General features: G+C 42.6%; 1 protein-coding gene across 1 annotated transcript in view; it reads left to right on the top strand.

Moving 5' to 3' along the window:
• The first annotated feature begins 10359 nt into the window (after window positions 1–10359).
• Window positions 10360–22533, top strand: part of CRY1 (cryptochrome circadian regulator 1) — a 45746-nt gene continuing 33572 nt past the window's right edge. Inside the window, exon 1 of the mRNA XM_081130661.1 lies at window positions 10360–11421. Coding sequence (XP_080986787.1) covers window positions 11264–11421 — 158 coding nt within the window. The 5' untranslated portion in view covers window positions 10360–11263. The remainder of the gene's footprint in view (window positions 11422–22533) is intronic.

Genomic DNA, 22533 nt, shown 5'->3' with positions numbered 1-22533 from the left:
CTTAAGACAGCAATAATCATTAATTTGTTCACAAGTATGCACTTGGAGCAGAGTTTGAGAGGGACAGCTGTCTCTCCACACACAGCTGCTTGCCTTGGAGCAGGGGACCCTTGCTCACCCCAGTATCTCTAGTGCCTGGAACATAGGGATATATTTCAATCCCCCCCTTTTTTTGACTAACCAAACAAATCCCAACTTGAAACCAGCCTTATGTCTAGATTATCAGTCACTTAAGCCAATGTATTTTCTTTTAAGTCAGTTGGAGCTGCGTTTTCTGTTGCTTACAACTAAAATATTCTTAACTGATAAGAGGGAGGTTAGGATAGGGGGGCTAAAATAAAGTGTCTCAGAGAAGCAGGAGGGATTCAGATGACCAGGGACGAAGAAGAGATGCTCCCTGGCAGTGGAGGAAGAGCAGGGGTCCCACTCGCCTCTTGGTGGCAGTGCCCCACGGAGATGACAAGGCCCCAGAGGAGTAGAGTGGTGACCCAGGAAGGTGGCTGCTGGGCTGGAGTTGGGGGAGATCCCAGCAGCCAAAACCAAACCATCATTCTATAAGTGAGGCACAAAAATGAGCAGAGAGCGCCCAGCTGTGAAAGGACCATGTGCGAGAGACGACAGCCATCTCCATAGAGGCCACTACAGACAGACGACTGGGGGCCCCCCAAAAGTAGGCACTGCATGAGTCCCATAACCTTGCCAGGAAGGGGGAAGAAAGCTTCAAGGATGACTGGTATCGATTTCCTGTCAGCTCCGAGCATGACATGAGACACTAAGTTGATTTGTAGAAAATCATTTTTCTCTACCCCTGGCTTTGTGGACCGAGATTCATATCAGCTAAATAAGAGCGATAAAGAGCTTGCCTGAGGTGGAATTAGATTTTGAAGACTGGAAAATACGTGAGCAGGGGAGTGGGGGAGGAGGATTCGTGGGGATTGGAGGCAGCATGCTCAGTAGGTCGAGATCCCCCAAGGGTTAGGGAATGGAAAGTGGCTTCTAAGCTCGGCTAGGACAACAGGTGCCTCTGATATGCAGATTATCTACATGTGATTGGTTAATAAAGAAATGATGTCAGTAAGAGGCAAAAGCTGGGTTGAGTCATATGCAATTTTACTGATAGGTCAAGGATTTGTTCCATAAATTTGTTCCACTTGGGTCCATTAAGTAAGAACAGCTGAACGCAGCAAGCCATAAGCATAGAGGAATACAGTCCAGTATTGAAATACCCACGAGTCATCCCGTGTTCTCTTGTCCCGATCCAGCCATGGCCTGTCTTAGAGGAGGAATTCTACCTGATCTTTGTTTCCCCAATTCTGTCTCCATGAATCAGTAGCCTCCATTTTTCTTATGCCCGTTTACATCAAGCTAGCTTCCCTTTTTTAAGGTAAAGCCCTGTATTTCATTACTTATTAGGGATTGAACTTCTTTTCTTTTTAAAATATATCTTTATTGACTTCAGAGAGAGGAAAGGAGAGGGAGAGAGATAGAAACATCAATGATGAGAGTCATGGATCGGCTGCCTCCTGCACGCCCCCCACTGGGGATCGAGCCCACAACCCAGGCATGTGCCCTGACCGGGAATCGAACCCCGAGCTCCTGGATCCTAGGTCCACGCTCAACTGCTGAGCCACGCCTGGCTGGGCTGAACTTTTCTTTTTAATTGTACTGTTATTTTATTAGGTTCTTTTTTTTTTTGCTAGTGGCATAGTTATTAAGTTGAATACATTTTAAGTTGCCTGTCTCAACCAAATATTTTCTATAGCCTTATTGTTTTAATTATGCCTCTGCAGAATGGAGATTTTTCTGAACCTATGTGTGGATTCAAGTGGAACTGCTTGTACTTCTTGCATTAGCCACCAGGTGGCATCACCAGCCCCAGACAACTTTGTTTTCCAGGGATCCTGAGAGGCGGGGGCCTGGAAGCAGTGGGTTGGGTACTGGTGTTCCCACGCCAGCATGTACTGGGTGGGGCAAAATTAGGTTTACAGCTGTTTGTATGGGAAAATAATACAATAATTAATAGAGAATAATACAAGAATAAACTGTGTTTCCTGTACTCACAACTGTAAACCTACATCGGCCCCACCCTGTGTAGACTGCATACGCCTTCTCTTCTAACTTGCCTCAGTCTGGACTGCTAAATATTGTTACTTCAAAACCTAGCTTTAAGCACAGATTTGTTTTTTCCTCTGCCTCAAATTCATACTTGGCACTTGCGAGTATTTTCTTTAGAGAGCTCCTAGCAGTTCCTTTTGGCCTCGGTTACCTTCCGAGGCAGCTCCTAAATCCACTTCTCTAGCCGGGTCCTGCTCGAAGTGCTCCCGTCTCAACCGAACAGCCCAGGAGTGGCTGGTTTACTCCTGGCTGCAGGCTCCAGCACCACTGGAGACGAGCCCTCCGTAAGCACGTCGGTAGCTGAGTGACGTGCAGCACAACCAGCACCAGCATTCGGCCGCCTTCCCACTGCTGCCCTCTTTCCTACTAGCAGGCTGTGCTGATGTTGCAGTGACAGCAGACGCCCTCCAGCTTTCTCTCGCTCTTCAGTAGTTTTTCAATGTATACTTGTCAACTTTTTTCTACTGTATAGGTACTTCATTCCATGAACATTTTATTTTTTATTATTTTAAAAAATATATCTTTATTGATTTCCGAGAGAGAGGAAAGGAGAGGGAGAGAGAGAGAGAAACATCAATGATGAGAGTCACTGATCAGATGCCTCCTGCACGCCCCCAACTGGGGATCGAGCCCACAACCTGGGCATGTGCCCTGACCAGAAATCGAACCCCGATTGCCTGGATCCTAGGTCGATGCTCAACCGCTGAGCCACATCCCGCCGGGCCCATGAACATTTTAAATAAATATACTGCTTTTTGTTGCACAGTCACCTACTCCTTTGGAATCTTTCCCTTTACTCTTTTAAATTTTTTAAAAAAAAGGATTTTCCCTGTGCAAGTGCTACTTTTCACAAACAGCCTACCGAGACTCATGCTAACCAGCACTCAGCCTCCCCCATGCTCTGGCAGTCTTTATTTGGCACCCATATATAAAAGCACCCACACATCAGTGCAGTGAAGGCAGTCGGTATGCTGGGCGACCCACCACCTTTAGAGTGGGGGGAGCCTAGGTTCATTTCCTGCCTTTTCCACTTTACAGGGCAAATTATGAGGACTTCAGTATTCTGGGCCCGTTTTCTTATTTACAAAACAGTAATAGTACTATCTATCTCATGTGGCTTTTGTGAAAATTAAATGAAATCAGGTATCTAAGGTACATAGCTTAGCGGCAACTATAGCAGTTCTGTGTCTGGTACATAATAAGGATTCAGCAGATATGGATATTATTCATAGCAGTTTGGCTATTTATCCATTCATTCAATACACAGTGTGGGGTGTCTTAGTCTGTTCAGGCTGCTATAACAAAATATCAGAGACTGGGGGGGCTTATAAACAACAACAGTTTATCCCCCACAATCCCAGAGGCTGGGGATCTGAGATCAGGGTGCCAGCAGGGCCAGGTTCTGGTAAAGGTCCCTTTCTGGATTCTAGGCTGCTGACTTGCTGCTCCATCCTTACATGGTGGAAGGGTCCAGAAGTCTCTCCGGAGCCTCCTTTATAAAGCAGTAATCCTGTTCCTGAGGGCTCCACCCTCAGGATTTAAGCACCTCCCACAGGTGACACCTACTAATACCATCACCTCTAAGGGTTAGGATTTCAACATGAATTTTGCAGGGACACAAACATTCAGCCTATAGCACAGGGCTTACTCTATAGGGTAGGGAAAGATATATTGTTATGGACTGAATTGTGCCCCCCCCCCCCCCCCCCGACTCAAATTCAAGTGTTGAGGCTCTAACCTCCAACATGACTGTATTTGGAATAGAGTCTTTACAAAAGTAATTAGGATTAAATGAGGTCTTGAAGGTGGGGCCCTAATCTAATAAGATTAGTGTCCTTATGAAAAGAGACACCAGAGGGTGCTCTTGCTCCTGCTCTCTAGCTCTCGCTCTGGAGCTCTCTCTCTCTTTTTCTGCCTCCCTCCCTCCTTCCATCCCTGGATTCTCTTTCTGACTTTCTTCAGCTCATTTTTGCAGCCCTCTAAGGAAGAGGGGACATCTAGAAAAATCCAGCTGTCCTCATAGCCAGCAGGAGGCAGCTTGGCAGGGCCACAGAACGCCTCAAGCTTATGCAGGAGTGCGGAGCTGATCCTACGTAAGGGCAGGTGAGATAGTCTCTTCTTATGTTAGAAAAGACGGATCCTTACCTATCTTACTTTCCTTGCACTCAGACCCCACTCCAGCTGAGAGGATTTCTGCATAATGTTGGGGGAAAGGGGTGAGGAACAGCAAATCCTTCCTAATTTACAAATGGATCGAGGCTCTCGCATTTAGAACAAAAACGTTGAACTACCTTTGTCCTCTAGTTCTGTCCCTCTGAGGCAACAGGGGACTCACATCCAGCAACCTGAATGGGGATGGCCACAGGACAAAAAAAAGATCTGTGGGGGAAAACATCGGCTAACATTTCACAACATCATATTGCCACATTTGTAACTATTTACACTTTCTACACACACACGGTCAAGAAACAGCGTAAGAACGAGCAAGGGAATTGTTCACAAGCACGTCTTTGCTAATGGATTGTACCCGCCGGTGTCCAACAGTTATACAGTAAATTCAACAGGGAATGCTTCATAAAAAGAATTGTTAATTACCACAGGGAGTAATTATAGAGGAGGCAAGGGAACTATGAAGAGTACTCCAGAACTGTGTGATAGCTCCCAAGGAAGGACAGACTTGGGAGTGTCAGGGGTCATCTCCAAGAGTGGGTTCAGATCTCAATGGGATCTGAGATGGCTACTGGATGGTAAAGAAGCTGACCTGGGCCAGAGTTGATCTATGGTCTTGACTCCAAGGCTGGCAGAAAGAAAACCGTGGCTGGGAGTGGCCACAGGAAAGGAAGCCCCTGGCCAGAATGCAGGCGGGCTGAGGCCAGGTGGCCGCCTGCTGACATGCCTGCAAGACTCACTGGGAACCCACCGGCAGGGATGCCACTGCAACTTGATAGAAGTGAGCGCCACAGTGTGTTCTCACCCAAGGGCCTCTGGCAGCAGTGGAGCAGGAGCAAGAAAAGAAAACAGGCATCGCAACACCGGGAACAGAGGCCCCGTCCTCCTGCAGTGCCCCTCAGCGCTCTCTGCTGCCCACGTCTAACCTGGCACAGCGGCCAAGAGAAATCCTTACAGGGTCCGCATCCCTTAGCAGAGAAGGCAGGAAAGGTAAACTTGGAGCCGAGAGACAATAATTTGATAACTCACTTGTGGATGTAGGGCAGTGTCCATGTGATCAGTTGGCCATTACCAGGGTCTCTGGGACAACACTGGTTAAGGATGTATCGGGCACCAGGCACTGCGGCACAGGGCTAGTGATGAAGAAAGAACAGACAGACCCAAATCTCTGCCCTCCTGGAGCGTGCATGGAGGGCGGAGGCAGGCATGGATTTACTGATAATGAATAAGTGAACCACGGAAAAACACGCAGCATAACTGACACTATGACGAGAGTAAAGAGAGAACTATGACAGGGACAAAGAAGGGAAGACCCCTCTGAGGAAAAGGTGACGGAAATTATGAACGACTTTGAAATAGGCAAAAAAGATTACTGGGTCTCTTGTCTAGTGCACACCTCAAGTTACTCCCTGCCTGTCTTTATCTTCGGACTATTTTACAAGTCTGTAAACTGTAGGTAATTGAGAGCAATGAAGACGAGTCTTGTCCATGGACATGAAAATATATTTTGTCCTGTGAAAGTGCAATTGATTTCCCACCCCACACCCCTCTGTAGGAGAAGATGGTTTTGCATATGTTAAGCAAATTAATTTTTAACATTCCCAATGGCCTGTACATGTAACTGCTCTTTGGAATCTTTTTATTCCATTCTAACATGTTACTGATTCCCTCATCAGTTAACAAGTAAAGTGAAATCTTTGACATGTGTTCATTTTATATTCATATGAGACTCATAGATTACCTTTTTTAAAAAAAAATAGTGATCTCCCCTGGCCAGTGTGGCTCAGTTGGCTGAACATCGTTCCAGGCACCAGAAGGTTGCTGGTTCCATTCCAGGTCAGGGCACATGCAGGCCGATCAATGTTTCTCTCTCTCTCTCTCCTTCCTTCCTCCTTCTCTAAAATCAATAAAAAGAAGCCCTGGCCAGGTAGCTCAGTTGGTTAGAGCATCATCCTGGTATGTCAAGGTTGCAGGTTTGATTTCCAGTTGGGGCACGTATAAGAATCAACCAATATGTGGGACAACAAATCGCTCTCTCTCTCTCTCTCTCTCTCCCTTCTTTTCTTTCTCTGTCTCAAATTCATAAATAAATTTTTTTAAAAAAAATAGTGATCCTTTAACACATTTCAATTCAATCACCAAAGACTCTAGTGTTGGGGACCCCTCAGCCAAGAGCTACCAGCCTAACATTCACATACATCAAGACCGAATGAGCTGATCACAGTCTACTCCATTATTTGGGTGTTAGAAACACATGCCAACAATCACCTTTGGACAGTAGGGTCAAGAGAGAATACAGGCTTTCAGTTTAGAAGCTGATGCACTTTTATCAAGGGTGCTCATGAAATCAAAGAAATGTTGATGTTCCTAACATGGCTGGCAGTTAGAATGTTTAACAGAACCCTTTCTAGATATTTTGGGCCCATGGCAGGGTTCTATTCACAGAATCCTAGAGTTTTAAAATGGTATGGCAAACTTAGAAGCCATCTAGTTCAGTCCCCCCATTTTACAGATGAATTAATCAGGTGAAGAAAGCCTAGGTGACTTGTTAAAGATCATCAACTAATCCACGGATTTTCAACCGGTGTGCCAAAAGAATTTTTAAAACATGCAGTACCTGACTATTTAGTCAGGGGCACTGACCTCTTTTCCCTTAGGTTGTCAAATAAAAAAATGACAACAGCCAATACAAGAGCTGTCCCATGTGAATTAATCAAAATTATATCTTTTTTGTCAGATCGACGAAAAAAGTATTTTTTGGTGTGCCACAGAATCTTAGTAGTAAGTTTATGTGTGCCATGAGATGAAAAAGGTTGAAAATCACTGAGCTAATCAATGGTGAGCTGAGATATAATCCAGTCCCATACACCATGATGTTGGAGCCAACCAGAATTTCCCAAGATTCCTGACTATGCCCCCCATCTCATCTCCACCCCCCGCCTTATTTATAAGTACTTACACTGAAAAAGAAGGGGAGTGGTGGTGTCAGCGAGGGATAGTATATGATGAGGAAAGAGCTTAGATTCAGAAATCATCTTGTTTTTTCAACTAATGTTACTAATTTGTATTTCTGAGGTTTAGTGTCTTCAGCAAAGTAGGCATAAGTTATTATTAATAATAAACTGCCTCAAAAGATTATTACGAGGGTTAATAATAACTTATACAAGGTGCCTGGTACACATTAGGTGTTCAATAAGTCATACCTATTATTAAATGGTTACTCCTCCCCCATAACAAAGATATATTAAAGTAACCATCTATATGCCATAAAAACCCTTCAGTTTTTGAGAAATGCAGTTGACAATACCGACACTTTTATAATAAATTAGTACTTAGATGTGTAAGTGCAAGTTACACACTCACCCACATACAGCTGTCTACTCTACACAAATCAAAATTATCTTCCTCTCCCTCCCACTGTCTCATTTGGATGCTTGAGAAACAATTCTTAATGTCTTTAAACACAATCTGCTTACTTTGATACTGCCTAAAATGAAATAAGAAACACTGTATTTTTAAAAGTACATTAGGCCCTGGAGCAGAAGGCAATCCAAGTGACGGCAAAGCTCTGTACACAACATCCTCTGCGTAGGTGACAGACCCCTCAGATTGGTAATTACCCAAGGCTCATCCCATTGATAAAAATAACTATTTGTTTAATACTTTATAGTGAATGAAGAGTTTTCATATATATAATTTTAAATGTTAAGAAACCAGGAAAGGATGCTCTGTCCTCTGCCTGGCAACAAAAGCAGGAGTAGGGAATACTATCCAGACATATTGGCTCACTACATGACTGAATTTATATTACTGTTATTAGTTTGCTAGTTACAAAGTACCACAAAATGAGTACCTTAGAACAACAGGCATTTATTGCTTCACAGCGCAGGAGGCCAGAAGTCTGAAATCAATGTGCTGGCAGAGCCATGCTCCCTCTGTAAGCACTAGAGAAGGGTCTGTTCCAGACTGGTCGCTTCGCTATGAGTCCATTGCCTTGCTGCAGCTACTGGGGAGGAAAAGGCCTTCCTCTACCCTCAAGGTTCTTCTGGCTGGTCTAATAATCAAATAGACATGAGACAGATTAGCAAGAGAAAGAACCAAATTTAACGCATACATATGTATGGGAACCCCACATACATGAGAGAGTCAGAGACCCCTGCATGCACAAGAGGTTCAGAGAACAGAAAGGCATTCTGAGCTTGGATGAGGTAATGCACCTTGGGGCTTCAGAAGGTCCCTGCAGGAAGGAGAGCACATGTTCAGTAATTTATTAGTTTGCCCTACCATATAGATACTTAAAAACTCGTTTCTGGTGATAATTCTTATCATACGCCAGGCTCCTGATTTACATTCTTCTAGGTAGTGAAGGTGGGAGGCAGAAATTTCTCTTGAGCCTGCAGGGTTTGTTGCCTTTAGCTCAAAATAATCTGCATACCACTGAGGCACATCTTGGGGTGACTAGCTCTGAACACCCCCCCAGCATAACTCCAACCTTCCTTGTGTGTGGGTCTGTGTGCAAATTTACCCCCCCCTCCCTTTTCTAAATATGTTTTTATTGAGTTCAGAGAGAAAAAGGGAGAGGGAGAGGGAGACAGAAACATTAATGACGAGTGTCCTTTATCCGGCTGCCTCCTGCACGCCCCCTACTGGGGATTGAGCCCCCAACCTGGGCATGTGCAGGACAGGGAACCCAACCACCACCTCCTGGTTCATAGGTCCCTGCTCAACCACTGAGCCACGCTGACCTGGCAAATTTACCCCGTTTTTAAGGACCTCAGTCACACTGGATGAGGGCCCACCCTAATGACGTCATCTTAACTTGATCTTATTTTCAAATAAGGTCACATTCACACGTACTAGGGGTTCTACGAATTTAGAGAGACACAGTAACACAATTAAACCAGTAACAATTGCCATATCCTGCCTCCTCCTAACCTTGCCACACACCCTGACAAACAGCATTCATTAATTCTGGCATTCAACAAACATTTAGATGCTGATGTATCAGGTTCTGTACTGGGTGGGTCTTGATGCAGAAAAATGAACTGGATGGAGCCCTGATCCTTAAGTCACACTTTAGAGGGAATCAGAGACACATTATTATAGTGGTAAGTACAATTCTTGAGCACCTACTTGCGCTGGTGTTAAAGGAGGCATTTTTCATTCAGTCTTCTCAACAGTGTGATAAGTGATGTATCGGAGACATGCCTGGAGGGGGGGGGGCTGAAGGTGGGGGGGCAGGAATATTTTCACAAATTAGGTTGCACTTCATTGGAGTCTAAAGGAATGAGTAGAAATATACTAGGTTGTAGCGAGCAGCCGATCCCAAAGAAGAACACTTTATAGAGAGAAAAAAAAAACAGCCAGAGAGTAAAGGTTAAGAGATACAGACTGTAAGCTGGGATTTTCGCCTGTTTTCCTCTCTCCTGTATCTCCAGCACTTTGCGCAGTGTCTGCTGAATGCTGAATCCAGCGATTGTTGAATGAACACAAGGGCCTGGCATGGATAAGGAATGGCGCGGCCTGCAGTTCACTGTCCCCGGTAAGGTGGGCAAAGGCCGCACTAAAGGTAAGAGATTAGGGCTTACGTACTGACGGATCGCTAGTATTAAGGAATTACAAGAAGTCCAGGAACGCTTGGCACCCGCCCTGCCCATTTCCCCACTTGCCCAGGGGAAGTACAACGGTTAGACCCCCGCGAGGGCCAGAAGAATGGCGCCGCCCGCTCCAACGTAGGGTTCTTCGCACAAAGCAGGGCTGCAGCACGTGGTCCGGCCTCAAAGTCGACGAGGAGCCGCCTGCTCTCTTCCGTCCACCCCATCTTGCCCGCCCGCCGAGCGCCCCCCGCCCCCCGGGTCACTCTGAGAAGCAACAAAGCCGTCTCCCGGCCTCGCTGGGACCCCCACGGGAGCAGCGCCCCGGCGAGCCGGCCGGCCCCGCCCCACTTCCCCCGGACCGCGGCGCACGCGCACGCGCGCCTTCTGGAGCAGCGCGCGCGCACGCGAGCTCCCTGCATCCCCGTGCTCATCCGGGCCTCAGCGAGCCTCAGCCAATGGAGGATGCTCACGGCCACCGGAGGCGGGGCTAAGCCTCCCCTCACGTGGGGCCTGTGATCCTCCGGGGCGCTTCTAGGCAACCGGGACCAGTCGGCCGAGAAAAGAGACTAAGCTAGAGAGCCCAGCGTCGGGGCGGGGACCGACGGTTTTGAGATCGAACGGCTGCCGCCCCCGAGAAGCGACTGAAACGCAAGCTTATTCCCCAGCCCGAGCCGCTGTAGTAAACACACTTCAGAAACGTGAGGTGCCGGTGATCACGTGGGCCGCGCGCCTTCCAATGAGGAGCCGGGGGCGGGGTCGAGGCAGCTGACGCGGCGGTGGCGGCGGAGTCACCCGGGCCGGCTCGGGACCGGTCACCGGCCGGCAACCATCCAGCGGCCTCGACCACCGCCTGCGAGCTCCGTCCTCACTCCTGGGCCGAGAGGCGGCGTGGCCGACGGTGGCGGAATCCCTGCTCCTCCGTCTCAGTGGCTCGCCTCGGGCGGGCCGCTTTTCCTCAGGGGCCGCCTCGGTGGGGCGAGGTTTCCGTGACGAACCTCCTGGGGCTGCGGGTGCCGGCTCGGCCGTCGTGGCGGCTCGAGCTCCTGGAACTTGCTCACGCTCCGGGGCTCCGAGGCCCTCGAAGTTATGCGTGTCATCCGAGCGGCTGCGGCGAGCGCCGGCTCCTAAAGGGCGTCACACCCGGACTCCGCCGACTGGGCCACCTCCATTCAGCTTCCAGCTGCGCCTCCAGCGCCCTCTCCCTCTCGGGTCCGCTCGTCGGACTCCTTTTTCCCTTTTCCCCCCTCTGCCGCCCTGTCCTCACTCGTGGGGTGCGGCGATTCTCCTGGGAGCGGAGGTGTCGGTTATGAGCCGGACCCTCCTCCCTTGAATTTCTCGGTGGAGGAACTGGGCGGTGACCCTCCGCCCGCCGCGGCCCGGGGATGGGGGTGAACGCGGTGCACTGGTTCCGAAAGGGGCTCCGGCTTCACGACAACCCCGCCCTGAAGGAGTGCATTCAGGGCGCCGACACCATCCGCTGCGTCTACATCCTCGACCCCTGGTTCGCGGGCTCCTCCAATGTGGGCATCAACAGGTGGCGGTGAGTCAAAGCCCCGGGGGAAATGGATTTCGGGGTCTCATGAGTCAGGACTCGACCATCAGCCCAACCGGAGAACTTCAACCTGGGACCGCCTTGCCCGTGCTGTGCTAAGAATTGTAGCAGCTTTGGGTATGAAATAGAGTGGACTGAACAGCTCTCTGGCCAGAGAGTGCTGGCAGCCTGGAACCCCCTGGCCTCCTTGTGTGAATTTCGTGCCTCGGCCCTAAGGCGAACTCTTCGCCGGGTTCCTGGGGGATTCTTAGCGGCGGAGTTAAAACACCCTCCCGTTTCTCAGTGGCCCGTGGGTTGATTTCCTTGGCCTCTTTGTGGCGTTCGAAAGGACTGCGGTTTTAAATGTTTACGACCGTGTCCCGGTAATTCATAGTATGGAGAAAATTATTCATTCAGTTACTGTCGCCTCCAAACCCAGTTTTCTTCCACCCCTGGAGGCGAACGAAGGGAAAGCAAGGGAACTAAACCTTATCTGGTTCATCTTCGCTCAGCTCCTCCTCGCGAGCGCCCCCTTGTGGTCGACTGGGCAAAGCGCAGTTTTTCTTTCTAGGTAAAGCATAATCCTTCTAGGGATCGGAGTACCGGAGGAAGGAAGTCCTAGAGAAGCTTGGTGATCTTTTCCTGAAATACCAGCCTAGATGCTTGTTAGGCCCTCTGGTGGAAATGACAGTGTTCGACGAACAGATCGTTGATCACCTGTCTACCAGGCTTTGCTTTAAACACCAGGGAAATGGCAGCTAATAAAGCATGTCCTCTTTGAGCATGTGCTTCAGAAAGTAAGATATGTAGTATTTGGTGGCGATAACTGTTGTGGAGAAATACAGAGCAGAGAAGGGGATAAAGAATATAAAGACGTTGGGATTAGAGGTGCAGTTTTAAATGCGGTGATTGGGGAAAACTCAGAAGGTGGCAAGTGAGCAAGGCGATGAAGCAAATACAGATTGTGGCCATCTAGGGGAGAAGCATTCCAGGCAGTGGGAACGTCAGGAAAAAGGCCCTGAGGTGGAAATGCCCTTAACCTTCGGAAAAAACAAGCAGAAGAAGCCAGTATGACTGAAGCAGAGTAGGCGAGAGGAAAAGCAGTAGATGAGAGGTCAGAGAGGTAACGGGGCCATATTGAGTAGAGCTTTATAGGCAGTCGTCAAGATTTGGACTTTTACCCAAAGAGAAAAGTGGAAATAATTGCAGGATTATGCTCAGAGAAGTGACATGATCTGACTTAAATTTGAAAAAATTCCTGTGGCTGTGGTTCTGAGAACAGACTGAATTGGAGGAATGCTTTCAAAATATTTGTCTTGAGGAACTAGAAGGATGGAACTAGGCTAAGAAAGTGAAGTTAGACAGAGATGCCATTGGGATGGTGTTTGGAGTTCTCTTTTGAACTTGGTTAAGTTTGAGTTGTTTATTACACATCCAAGTGCAGATAGCAGATAGGCAGTTGGGAGCTCAGGGCAGAGATCCAGGCAGGAGGTATAAATTGGAGAGTCATCAGCTTATATATAATATTTAAAGCTATTTATTCATCCACCCATTCATTGAACATATATTTGTCATGCAGTTAATGTATGCCAGGCACTGTTTTAGGTGCAGGGCATTCAGTATAAATAAATAGCTAAAAAAAATCCCTACCCTGTTGAAGCTACATTCTAGCGAAGCCATAAAACTATATAAGAACTTTAAGAAAGTAAGTAGAGATAGAAAAGGGAGGAGAATAATATTAAATGTCAACTGTAATTAAAAAATAAAATTATAAAAAAAGAGAGAGGAGGTCCATAGACTGAGCCTTGGGTACTCTAATGTGTAGATAATTGAGAAGGAACATCTAGTAAGATAAGAAAACCCAGAAGCGTATAGTGCCTGAGAAGCTAAGTAAAGAAAATATTTTAAAGAGAGTGTTTTATGTCAGGTGCTGTTGGTAGGTCAGGTGAGATGAAGACGAAAAATTTAAAATTGTATTTAGCATTTTGAGGCCATTCATAATCTTAGTGGTTTCAGTAGTGCAGAGGCAAAAGCCTTTTTGGAGTGGCTGAAGAGAAGCTGACAGGAGAAAGGTGGGAGACAGCGCACATAGACTGCTCTTTTAGGGAGTTTGCTGTAAGGGGATCAGAGAAGTGTGGTTCCTAGAGTGGGATGTGAAGTCAAGAGAGGATTTTTTTTTAAGATGGGAGAAATTACAGCATGTTTGCATGTTGATGGGAATGATACTGCAACTGTATATAAAGCACTCATTAGCAGAATTAGTGTCATTAACATTGATTCTGGAAAAAGATGGTAAATGTAATATATTTTAATTTATTAATAATATCTTACAGTAATAGAGTAATATTTCTCTTTTCATAAGATTGTTAGGAGAATTAAATTACTTAACAAACGTAAAATGCTTAAAATGTGAGCGGTAGTAGTGTTTGTCATTTGCTATTAAATTGGAAGCCCTAGGTAAATAATATCAATTAAATATCTATAGTAAGTTTCTTCTAGAGCAGTTTATAAATTTATGCAATCTAGACTGTAAGCTTCTGCAGGAGAGGGGTTATATATTGTTTAACTTTGTACACCCAGCAACTCACATTGTCAAATAATGAATGAAATAAAACTGGTAAGTACAATAGGAGTAGTCCCATTAAAAAACTACTAAATATTGCCCTTTCTAAAAGACAGGTAAAGATATAAATAATGAATAGAGATAGACTGTTTTCTTCTACTGAAGACTAAGTTATAAAAAGTCAGGGACAGAGTTTTATTTAGTCTGTTCTCATAGCACCGAATTCAGTGCTTTTCATAAAACAGTAGCTCAGTTATTATTTGTTGAATGAAATGACATCCACAAGTCAATAATTTTATATTTAAACAACTTTATATCTCTATTGACCACAGGATAATGTGCAGACTCCTTAGCTTGGCAATTTTTTTGAGGTATAAGTGACAAATACAAATTGTGTATACCACTTTACGGTGTACAACAAGTTGTGATATATGTATACATTGTGGAATTTATTCTTTATTATTTCACCTTTTCTTTATTCTCTTTTTAGGTTGCTTCCAATCAACATTTAAACATGCTTAAGTTCAAGCTTTATTAAAAAAAACCACAACAGAGGAGCAAAACCTTGATATGTTCCTTTCCAGCAACTATGTTTCTTAGTTCCGTTATAGCCACATTTCATGAACAAAATGTCTAGTACAGGCTGATTTCTTTATCTTCTGCTCACCCTTAACTCACTCCAGACTAGTGTCATTCCAGCCAGTACCTATTCCACCAAAACTGTTTTCATCCAAAGAGTTCTTTTAAACTTTTCATTCTTTTACTTCCTACTATGTTTGACACATTTGACCACACCTTCCTTTTTTTCCTTCTGCTTTGGTTAGAGGATCCTTCTATGTGTGTGTTTTTTTGCCAGAGCTATTAGTGTTCTTGACTTCTCTTTCTGTTCAACCCTTAAATGCCTCTGAGGTCTATGATCTCCACCTTCTTAATTTTATATCATTCCTAGGCAATCTCATCTCTCTTAGTAAATTCAGTTACCATCTATATACCCAGAATTCACAAATCAGTATCTTTATCCCATATCTCTCTCCTGATCCCCAAATATGTATCCACTATATATAGATTCCCTGCCTACTGAATGTATTATATTACCTTAAACTCATCTTGTTCAAGACAGAATTCATCTTTTCCCCTACCCCTCTCTCAGAAACAAACAAAAAAGCCCAAACTGAATCTTTCTGTGTTTTCTATAAATAGTACCACCATTGGCCCAGTTGCTCAAACAATTTAAAGATCAGATTGTTAATTATATGTTAATTTATTCAACAAATATTTGAGTCTACTGTGTACTAATCACTTTGCTAATTTCTGTGGTAAAATGGAAGTCAGCAGATAATTTCTCTATCCTTAGGGAGTTTAGAGTATAGAGAGAGACTTATTCAGAAATAAAATAATCACAAAAATACATTCTTCTATCTCCATTGCCACTTTAGCCCACACCACCATCCATTTTGCCTAGATTACTTGAGTAGTTTACAAATCATTAACCCCCCCTTACTCTTCTCTAATTTATTCTCTACACAGCAAATGGAGTGATCTTTTAAAGTTGCAAATATGATCATGTCCTTTATTCTTTACAATCCTTCAATGACATTTCCTTACCTACCCTTAGGTTAAAGTTCAAAACGCCATAGAGCATGATTTAAAATCCCTGTGTAATCCAGTCGTCTGCTTCTTTTTCCAGCCTTGGAGGATTGCTTCACTGAGGCATTTGAGCTGAACCTTGAAGTATGAGATCTTAATAAACAGAGAATAGAGGGAAGGGAATTCCAGACAGAGGGAAGAAAATTCCAGACTGAGGAAATAACATGAGGGAAGGCACAGTATTCCTATACTGGTGAGGAGGCTGGTGTGACTGAATCACATGGTGCGTTAAAGAGGAGTTGCTGCTTAGTACTCTTTTGGTTTAGCACTCTAGGTGGTTAACTCAAACAGGCTCATGGAGAGAGAGAGTTGATTGGCAAATGTAACTGAACAATCCAAGGGAAACTGGCTTCAGACATTGCTTGATGCTAGGGCCAAAAGACAGTCTCTAGGACCAAATTTCTCTCTGTGTCTCCAAACTTCACTTATACTGGATTGGCTTTTCTGACAGGCTGTCCTCTGGTGGTAAAATATAGCAATAACAGTAACAGTTAAAAAGCATAAGCCTCAGCCTCAGAAGTCTCAGCAAAGCTCTGTAGCATTTTAGTGGCTCTGTTTGGGGGAATTTATTTTCTTTTTTTTATTAATTCTCACCTGAGAATATGTTTTTCATTAATCCTAGAGAGAGAGGGCGAGAGAGAGAGAGAAGCATGGATGTGAGAGAGAAACATCAAATGGTTGCCTCCTGTACATGCCCCAACCAGGGATTGAACCCCCAACCTGAGTATGTGCCCTGACTGGGAATCGACCCTGAGACCCTTTGGTGCATGGGTGACACTCTAACCAACTGAACCACACAGACCAGGGCTTGGGTCAGTTTCTGAACCAATCATTGTGCACTTCCAATTGTCTAAGCTGGAATTGTGTGCCTCCTGGGTGGAATCAGCTTGACTGGACTGAAGTAACTAAAGTAGAATGAGTAGGAAGTGGATGGATATCCTAAAACAACAGATGCCTATTTATTATATAATAACTCAGATCAGAAAGTGGGACCAAGTCAGAGCAACTTTGGTTCCTGTTTGAGGAAATGTAATTTTGGCACCTGAGTGAATGATAGAGGAAAGAGACAGTATAATAGTGTGGAGGCTTCACTGACAGTTTAGCTGAAAGATAATACAGGCTTGAATTAGGGAAAAGGCTACATGGAAAGGGAAGATGCAAGAGAATGATTATATAGGTGCAACGGACAGTTTATGTGACTGGACAAGGCAGTTTCATAGAGGAGGGTGTGAGGGAGAGAGTAGAATGTAAGACTCATGCTTTGGAATATTTAGTTGAGGAAACAAGTATGTTTATTTTAGGTCATTGATGAATGTGAGGTACTGCTAAAATCAACATGAGAAATGGACAATAGGAATTCAAGTTTCGGGATTATAGACATTAGAGCTGTGGATATGGGAATAATTCCTATATGATTAATAGGTGAAGCATGACTGATGATAGTGGATAGAATAAGACCCAACAAAACCTTGCTGAATACTGTCTTTAAGATGAGGAACTAGAGAGGAAAGGTGAGGAGAATTAGAGAGGTAGAAGAGGAGCCAAGAGAGTGTCGGGTCATGGAAACCAAAGGTGGCAAAGAGTTTCCTTCATTGTACTAAAAAAGGCAGGTTAGATAGATGAGTTTTGACAGGAAAAATTGTCAGACTTGGAAATGGGCAGAAGAAATGACTGTGAATTTTGAATGCTGGGCAATGGACTCTCCAGGAGCTGAAGGACCCTACACAAATTATATTATTTCTGATTAAGGGATATGTACCTTTGTGCTTGATGGACTAGACTGTTTTACAACTCTGTAAAAAGAGATAAAAATTAAGTTGTAGAAAACTGATTAACAGAACAAATGTTTCTTGCCCATACAAATTATTCCTGTTATGCCATGCAAATGAATTTTTAGAGTGGGCACTATAAATCTCTAAGTCACGTTCTTAGATGGGCCAGTTTTAACATCTTACAAGTTTCTTCATTCATTAATGAGTTAGATAAAATCTTTGCCATATATTCATTTCATATTTGTATGAGAGTCATAATTTTTTCATTTTGAAAATTGTAGTTTAACTGTTACAAAGGCTTTTGGTAAACAGAGTAGTTTTAATGTAGTTGTAAGGACAGAAGTCAGGTTGTGTAGGATGTTACTGAAAGTGTGTGTGTGGCCGGTGTGGGGGAGAAGGACAATGACTGAGAGATTGATGAAGAGGGAGAGGTAAGACATAAGTTTGGATGCACAGGCTCTGGGCAGGCTGAGGGAAAATTAATTTGGGGCAGATCACCAGACTTATAGTCAGGACAATAAAATTACTAGACTTACAGTCAAGACAAGATGACAGATAGAAAATAAAATATATAGATGGTGCCTGGCCGGGCATGGCTCAGTGGTTGAGCATCGACCTAGGATCCAGGCAATAGGGGTTTGATTCCCGGTCAGGGCACATGCCCGGGTTGCGGGTTTGATCCCCAGTCAGGGACGTGCAGAAGGCAGCGATCAATGACTCTCTCATCATTGATGTTTCTATCTCTCTCTATCTCCTTTCCTCTCTCTGAAATCAATAAATATATATGGTGAGGCCCCCAATATGGAGTTCTTTGAATGACAAATTGAAGTAAGTGTAGAACATTTCGCTGTCCCAAAATCTAAATTCGAATCCCTGCTTTCCTATTAAGTAGGACTGACCTTGGATAAGTCACTCCCCTTTCATTTTATTCATTCAGAAAACATTCATTAAGAGCCTGTTACCTGCTATCATTTTCTTTAAAGTTGGTTAAAACCTTAAGCACCCTTGGGAAGTAAACTTCAGTACAGAATTTCTTGAGTATTTTTTTTTTCTCATCTATTATAATTTTCTTATCCACAGTTAATCAGAAACTTTTTTTGGTGATTCTCCTTTTATTAAGCATTCAATTTAGTTTTCTCCTTTGAAGCATTTAATTTAGTTTTCAATAAAACAGCTTTCTTTTTACACTCATTTAATCAATGTATGTAAGATTTGATTAATTTATGTGGTTACAATAAGAAGGTCATCTGGCATAAACAGGTTTGAGTAATACAGTTGACTCTTGACATACCTAGTACTTTCACTAATTGGAACAGGAATCAGATGTACTAGAAAACAACAGCCTGCTGTTCTCAAGCTAAAATTAACCATGGACATCAGTCAGTATGGCTCGCCTATGTATGTTTTAGAGAGGATACAGAGGGATTGTGTAGTTTCTGTGATGGTAGTAGCAACAATAATTATTAGTAATATGAAAGATGTAACTACATAGGTTTTTAAATTTTGACATTTTAAAATTGATTCTCACATAGTTTTATTTGGTTTGGATTGCATATTTGTATTAATTAGATATAAGGGTTTCCTAGAGATGAAAGAAGGAAAAACTCAATTTTATAAATGGGATTCTATTGACTGGTTATTTTTGCCATTTTTATTTAATCCCAGCTCTATCTCCTCAGTAGCAACAATAACAACAAACTAAATATCTTAATGATGCTTGTGGTGGTTTTTTTTTGTGTGTGTGTTTTTTAGTTTGCTGTTTTAAGTGATATGGACCAGCAGGAATTAAAAGGCTATAAAAATAGGATGACTTAATATTAAATTACTGTGCTGTAGTTTCTATGTACTATGTTTCTATGTACATGGCCAATCTTTATATTGGTATTAACATATAATGGGTGGTCATACTAATTTGGGGGTTAAAATACCTTTTTATTACAGGGTTTAGTGTGACTTTTTTGTAATGAGTTATAATTTTGGGTGATATAATGGAATAGAAAGGAAGATTGAATTAAAGGGAAATACTAAATATGATTTGGTTATATAGGTTATATATATGGGAGATTTTAGAAAAGGAGGAGACAGTGATGATTCCATGTTTAAGATCCCAGAGAGGGAGACAGAAAGTCAGAAGGGGTTAGTTTGGGGGTTAGGATGATAAGCTTGTTTTAAGGTGTACTGAAGTTAGGGTAACAGCAGGATATCCAGGTACAATTGGTTAGCAAGGACTGAAGCTAGGAAGGGAAGTTGGGATAGATGTGTAACTGGAAATAATCCTTTGCGAGGTGATAATTAAAAACAGGAAAATTCTGAGAACACTGAAAGAGGGATATATGGGAGAAAAGGAATGGCAGTCTGATCTTTGAAAAAAATATACATTAAACTTTTTGTACCCAAATTTTTATGGTTTATATCATTAATGATAAGCTTCAAAGGGCCTTTCCCACTGAAAGATGATACAAATAATAGCCCCACTGAAATGTTAACCATACAGTAAATTTTTAATATTTTGAGGTCTATTTCTAAGCTATTTAATGTTTAAAATGTAAATTTTATTCTGATGAAAAATAAGATAATTGTAAATAATTCAAACAACATGAAGTGTCTTACAATATCACTCCTAAAAAATATACTATTGGTAATAGTTTTAAAAAGTGAAAATATAAATGCATATGAATATGTTGAATTTATACATAAACTTTGGCATCTCTTAATCAAAAACATGAGTAATTTGCCCTGACTGGGTGGCTCAGTTGGTTGGAGCATCATCCCATACACCAAAAGGTTACAGCTCAATTCCTGGTCGGGGTGCATACCAGGAGGCAACCAAATGATGTTTCTCTCCCACATCAGTGTGCCTCTGCCTCTAAAATCAATAACTGACGAACAAAATAGAACCAAAGGCATGGGGATACATGGAACAGACTGACAGCTGGGGGGTGGGAGGGGGGGTGGGAAACTGGATGAATGAAGGTGAAGGGATTAACCAAAAAACATATACATAACACATAGACACAGACAACAGTGTGGTGATAGCCAGAGGGAAAGGGGGTTGGGGGCTAGGTGGAGGTGGGCAAAGGGGGAAAATGGGGATGGAAAGAAACTTTGCTTGGGCGATGGGTGCATGGTGCAGTGTGCAGATGGTGTTTGAGTTGTACACTTGAAACTTGTATGGTTTTTTGAACCAATGTTGCCCCAATAAATTCAAAAAATTTTTAAAAAGTGTCAAAGTCATGAAAGACAAACTATCTTAAATTGGAAAAGGGCAAAGGAACATGACAACTAAAGGACTATCTGATCCTAGGTTGAATCCTGGACCAGAAAAGGGACATTAGTGGGATAACTAGTGGAATTTTAATTAAAACCTATGGACTAGTTGATAGTATTGTATCAGTATAAATTTCCTGGTATTGATAATTATGTTAGTTATACAAGATGTTAACATTTGGGGAAGCTGGGTAGAGGCTATGTGCAAATTCTTCATAGTATTTTTACAACTTAAGATCGAAATTATCTCAAAAAATGAAAAAGTTTAATTAAAAATAAACAATAACCCAGCCGTCTCCCTCCTAAGTATATATGTACTCAATAGAAATTCAAAAACATGTGTAAATGAGTGCACATTATATTCATAGCAGCATTATTTGTAGTAGCCCCAAACTAGAAACAGCCCATATGTCCATTAACAGTAAAATGGATAAATAAATTGTGGAATATCATTAAAAAAGGAACTAACTACAGTTATACACAATGACATGTATACAACCCACAAATATGTTTAATGAAAAAATCAGAAACAAAACAGGATTTCCTGAACTAATCTAATTATGTTATAATGTGGTGGTTCACCTTCTATAACCTTGCTTCTCTTTTTTGGTCAGTGTTATTTGATTACTAGTGGGAAAAAACTGGCAAACTTGAGATAATTGTGTGTAATTTAGGTCATAGGTCAGAAAAAAATCAATATAATTTTCAGCAAAGAAATATCTTTTAGACTGACTACAGAAAACCATTATGTAGTCTGGGCAAAAGTAGGTTTACAGTTGTAATACAAATGCTACAATAATTAATAAATAATACAAGAATAAACTCTGTGTACTCATGACTGTAAACCTATTTTTGCCTCACCCTGTATATAGCACTCTCAAGACATTTGCCTTTTATAAATGTTTAACAGATTTTATTTACTTCCACATAAGTACCCTAAACCCCCCAAATAGATGTCCTGTCTGATTTTGCCTGTCCTTTTGAGGTCACAATGCAGTGCTGTCTAAAAATAAAGATTAGTAGGAAACCAAATTACAAATACTTCTATGTGATTTTTAAAATGACAGTGGCATAAGTTACATATACTTACATTAGTCTAATTTAGTTCTAGAAGATTACCTGATATTTCTGTTGAAGGTCATCTTACCCTGTTATCAAAAGTGAAATGCTGTGATAGTAAAAGACACATATCAAACATCATCTTTGTGAAATCTTATGGCCCTCCATGATAGATTTGATTCCTCTGTGTTGTCTGAGTGCCATGAACTTTAATAATACAGTTTAATAAGTAATATAATAATTTTTATACCTTATTTTCATTAAATTTGAGAAGCATTAAGATGGGAATTCTGTGTTTATTTTTGTATCTCAAGAAAATGCCCAAGTGTTAATTTAAAGAATGAATGAATGAAAGTGCTTCAGATAGTAGAAGTTAATACAGGCCTAAATGTGACTTTTTACCTAAATAAGATTATGTAGTTCACATAATTAGTTCATTAAGTATACTTCTGTTGTTTTTCCTACACTCAGAATTTTTTTTCATATAATTATGTAACATTTGTATGGTCAAGAAACATTTCTTATTTTTAGATGTGCAAACACATGCAGTTGGAATTCATTTGTGGTCCATGACAGGGTCAGACCCTCTTGTTTGAAATTTAAGCAATGTTCTCTCTCCCAGTCATGGAAAATGACATATTAGTGGCTGGCTTAATTGGATTTTCCGCATTCTTTCATTTTGCTCTTTTTCTTTAGAACCATCATATTAACCTACTGTTGGCCCTCCTCATCCAGGCATCTGTCTGTCTTTCCATTCCACCTTTCCTTTTTTCATCCTTCCTCCCTCCTTCATTCCTAATTCACATCCAGACA

Source organism: Miniopterus schreibersii (assembly GCF_964146895.1).
Source record: "Miniopterus schreibersii genome assembly, chromosome: 2".
NCBI classification, from domain to species: domain Eukaryota; kingdom Metazoa; phylum Chordata; class Mammalia; order Chiroptera; family Miniopteridae; genus Miniopterus; species Miniopterus schreibersii.
This window is presented reverse-complemented; position numbering and strand designations above follow the sequence as displayed.